A 4,780-nucleotide genomic window follows, 5' to 3' on the forward strand; every position below is an offset into this window, starting at 1 on the left:
TCATTATGTTATCATATGATAATTTTCGTGGGTGTTTTTTTATATCAACATTGTGTATTACAAATATCAACAATATGATATAAGAATATCAACATTAGTACAAGAAAATATCAACACATATTTATTGAGATTTTTACATGGTTTTATTGAGATTTTTTGATGTATTTGTTGATAAAAATCTGGTTATCAACATTTACGAAAACTAAAATAAAAAATATCAAATTTCATCATCCGAACGTCGTCGGAACATATGCAATTGAGATCTCGTTGGAATCCTTATTAAATTATCTTTAATTTGATATATTTTTTGCGAAAAAATAATTTAAATTGAGAGAGTTACGTAAATTTAAAGATTTGAGATGATTTTGAGGAGAGAGAAAGTAGTTAGTTATAATTACTACATATAGGATAGGATTTGACATTAATATCCTTTTAATTTAATTAATAATTATTTAAATTTAAAATATATTACACTTGGCATTATATTAACCACAAGATCTTCTAATCTAATGGTTGAAAATTGGTCTCAATTTGGGATTGGTAATTAGTTAGCAATTGATTACATCCCTACAACTAGTTATCAAAATAAATTAAATTATTTTGTAACTGAATGAGTTAATGGGGTTAGAAAGATTGTGGCTAAACAAGCTACACATGCTCCACTTGAGCAACGCCAAGCTGAAGGGAATCAAGGTTTTGTGTGATAATGTGAGTATGTTATTGGATAACATAATTCTCATTGCAAAATTTTCTTTTTTGACTTTGATGAAGATGTGAGTTTTGTTTTGATCAAGGTTTGTTGTCTCATATAATCCACTAATTTCAATAGGAAATAAAAACAAATTGATATTCCAACACTCACTGTGAATCAGCAATCACAATATCGATGAGGCGAGAATTAGGTTGCTTAATGACCTTGCCTTGGTCGATAACCACACCAATTATGTCTACAAAAATAGAAGTAGAGACAATGGTAATACAAATAATAATAACAATATAATTGCTAAAGTAATACTCAAAAAATACCAAAGAGAGGCTCTTCGTCCATTTTTGTGATCTACTTGATTAGATCAAATGTCTTAAACGAATACATAAATCTTGGAAATTTGTGCGTTTGTGGTCAAATTTATATTCTATCTAGCTCAGCTGTTGAATAAAGTGATTTTAATTGTTTGCAGTCCGAAGTGAAAGTTCAAGATAACAATACAAGTGTCTTAGTTTCTTTTTGTTTTTTCCCCTGCTAATTGATGGTTTTGTTCACTTAGTAAGTTTTGTAGTTTTAGGTGAGGCGAGTGTCTTTAAAGATGACAAATAAGTTCTATTGAAGAGTGATGAATTGTGAAGAATTGAAAGTTTTAGTTTATAATGAATAGATTGATGTTAATTTTAAAGTTAATGTAGCTTATAAAGAAGTTAAAAATGATGAGTAATTATCTATTATATTTAATTCTTTATTGTGATAGATTTTTATCTTCCTACTCCTTGATTTAATGTTTAAACATTATATTATGTGATTTGTTTCAAAATTATTATGCTTCAATGTTGATTTGTATAGATTTTTTATTCTCATATAACTAAAATTATTACTCATATTGTTTATTATTAATATTAATTTTAATTTTATTTAATTAATTTTAAATTAAAAATTAATATTTAAAAAATATATTAATCTGTGCATAGTACAGACGTGATATAGTTATAGTAACCACATAATAACTTCACCCTAATTCTTATGGCTAATAATGATTAAAATTGTTTATGATCATCCGTTGATTAAGCGACATTTTGATAGTGTTCTTCATACTCAGGTAAGGCTTGATCCCTCTCTTTATAGCTCTCACATGCAACATCTACACCGCCGAAAAATTTTGTTTTATATTTTCCTTTTTAATGTTTGATTTTTAACAACCAATAACTAAAGTTTATTATCAACTTGATATATTTGGGACTATAAACGTTTTGACCTTTGGGATAAGCAAAAAACACCTGACCTTCGAATATTTTTTTTCAAAAAGGTCACTGGATTAAAATTTGGGACCTGATTTAATATATCGATTCATTTTGGCCGTTTTTTGTATCCAAATTAGCAATTTGTCTGAGGAATTATTCGCATACACCTGATATGGCTTACGAAGCTGTTGAATCCCTGCTAAAAACCTTACAAATAATCCTTCTTCGCGACGATGATCTCATCACTCCTCCGGTTAAACAACAAATTATATCCATCCACGACAACTCTGTTGTATTGCAGTTTAATCTCGAACATTTCCCTCAGAAAGAAATACTAAGGGAGGTAGCAAATACAGCAGAAGAGATTATTCAATATCTTTTCTTCCGAGAAAATGTATCATATTTTGAGACTTTAAGGCTTCCAGATCAGCTGGAGGAATTGGCCGAGGAGATCGAGTCAACTGTTGGATATGTGGTTGACTACTGCAAGAGCAACAACGTGAGTGATTCTCCTGCTGTTAGCTCATCATCAAGATCTGCAGTACTCAAGGGTCAAGTTGATGATCTGACGCTTGCAACGGAGCTGATTGTCATAGTTTCAAACCGGCTGAGAAAATTAGCGCCGAAAATAAGGTTAGCTACTAGAAAGTTAGCAGGCTATTCAGCGAATAATGATTCAGTTGACTTTGACAGTGTTCCGAGAATTAGTAGGCCATCTCCACTCACGAGCAAAGATGATGTTGTTGGTTTTGATGAAGATATTATACAGATCAGGTTACGGCTAACTGACCGATTATCCTACCGACAATTCCTCCCTATTGTCGGAATGGGAGGCATTGGTAAGTCCGCACTTGCTAAATATGTTTATGATTACCCACTGATCAAGCGCTATTTTGATATTTGAGCTTGGATCACAATATCACAAGATTATACTATACAAAGTATTCACTCACAACTGCTAGCTTCTCTCAAAGGAAAAGTAGATCTACTTGGAGGGGATTCGTTGAGAGCAATTGAAGCAGAGGAGCTTGAAATTTGCAATGTCCTGTTAGGGAGGAGGTATCTCATAGTAGTGGACGACATTTGGAGTGTGGAAGCTTGGGATCATGTGCAGAAGCTATTTCCTGACGATCATAATGGAAGTTGGATCATATTAACCACAAGGCTAATGGATGTGGCGACTTATGTTGCCCCTTCGTGGAACATTCATGTGATGCGTTTCTTGGATCACGAACAAAGTTGGCTTCTGTTCAATCACAAGGTCTTTGGAGATCAAGATTGCCCTCTTGAGCTACAAAGTCTTGGGGAAAAAATAGTAAAAGGATGTGGAGGACTGCCCCTCTCAATTGTTACTGTGGCAGGACTTTTGTCCACGATTCCTAGAACGCCAAAAATGTGGCAGCAAATTGAAGTAAATGATGGGCAATTGGGATCTATATTATCTTTGAGTTACAACCACTTGTCTCCACATTTGAGGAAGTGTTTCTTGTATATGGCAGCCTTCCCTCAGGATTATGAGATTCGTGCCTCTGAACTCGCTAAACTTTGGGTAGCTGAGGGCTTTTTGATAGAGCAAAATGAATCTAAAAGCATAGAAGTGGCAGCAGAGGAATGCTTGGAGGATCTGATCAAGCAAAGTCTAGTATTGATCAGTAGCCGGAAAAGTGATGGTAAAATCAAAAGTTGCAGGCTGCGCGAAATGATGAACTAAAAGTGATGGTGAAAAGAGCTCTTGATCCTCTTTCAGACTTGACTGTGTGCTTCATATCAGGTAAAGTTTTCATAAAAGTTACATGGTTTGACATCATTTAACAACGACACTGTACAGAGTAAGCTAATTAAGAGGTTATGAAAAGGCTCACTCTTTGCCTATAGCTAAGCATCTTCCCCTCTCTTGAACATTTCTCAGTTTGTAGAATGTTGGTTGATTCTTGTCATGTTTTCTTCTCGGTTTTCAGATGCAGAGCTTTGATGAGGTAGCTTATCAGATATTCTACTGGTGAAAGAGGCAGATAATTAAAGGTGTGGTGGCTTGGTGATGTTCGTTGAAGTATGAATGATTGGTAATCTCCTAAGCTACTTTCAAACGACTCTGAATATTAAATGTTGTGTTATTATGTATTATTTCTCAAAGTTAAATGTTTGTGTGGATTGGCATTCTTGTTTACATTGTACTACTACTCTACATGGGGAAGAAATTGGCTTATAAGAATAGGAGTTGGTTGAACATCAATCATGAAACCACAGAAAGATCCAAATTATTATATCATCATCATCAACTAATGATGACATGTTTAGCCAAAAGAACCCTTTAGGTAATCTTTCTCTTGTTTGAACCGGCTAATTAATTTGTCCTATTTATACTTTATCATCTATTCTTTCTTGTCAACTTTCATTTTCAACTAGGCTTTGCTTTCTCTGTTTCTTGATTTTCACCCTCAGCTTTTGGCTATGGGACTAGTATGGAAAGGGCCGGTTAAAGGCTCCATAGGACGCTGATGTCCAGTTCGGCCGGTATTCAAGAGCATGGCAATTGCCTAGTTGGGGTTCACCAATGAAAGAGAAATTGAATCTTTGGAGTGTGAACTAATTTTCAACTGGGCTCTGCTTAAGTAGTACTGAGTAGTACTCCCTCCGTCCCATTGAAGATGACTCACTTTCCTTTTTGGTTTGTCCCAACCAAGATGACCCATTACCAAAAATAGAAACACCTTTATTTCTACTTTATTCACTCTCTCTTACTTTACTCTCTCCACTTAACACACAAAATAAGGTTGCATAAAATCTCGTCCCGCCCAAGAAAGGGGTCATCTTCCTTGGGACGGAGGGA

At 34.3% G+C, this 4,780-nt stretch overlaps 1 protein-coding gene across 1 annotated transcript; it reads left to right on the forward strand.

Moving 5' to 3' along the window:
* The first annotated feature begins 2,122 nt into the window (after window positions 1-2,122).
* LOC125220872 (putative disease resistance RPP13-like protein 3) lies at window positions 2,123-3,606 on the forward strand. The gene is made up of 3 exons (XM_048123004.1): window positions 2,123-2,789; window positions 2,913-3,499; window positions 3,541-3,606. The coding sequence occupies exons 1-3, from the start codon at window positions 2,123-2,125 to the stop codon at window positions 3,604-3,606; spliced, it is 1,320 nt and encodes a 439-aa protein (XP_047978961.1).
* Window positions 3,607-4,780: the final 1,174 nt, after the last annotated feature.

The sequence above is a fragment of the Salvia hispanica genome, chromosome 4, assembly GCF_023119035.1.
Source record: "Salvia hispanica cultivar TCC Black 2014 chromosome 4, UniMelb_Shisp_WGS_1.0, whole genome shotgun sequence".
NCBI lineage: Eukaryota > Viridiplantae > Streptophyta > Magnoliopsida > Lamiales > Lamiaceae > Salvia > Salvia hispanica.

Coding starts and splice junctions, on each gene's coding strand:
- LOC125220872 (XM_048123004.1), top strand. CDS start 2,123: ATGGCTTACGAAGCTGTTGAATCCCTGCTAAAAACCTTACAAATAATC. Junction 2,790..2,912: donor TGTCGGAATGGGAGGCATTG/GTAAGTCCGCAC, acceptor CACAACTGCTAG/CTTCTCTCAAAGGAAAAGTA. Junction 3,500..3,540: donor CTGAACTCGCTAAACTTTGG/GTAGCTGAGGGC, acceptor TGAATCTAAAAG/CATAGAAGTGGCAGCAGAGG.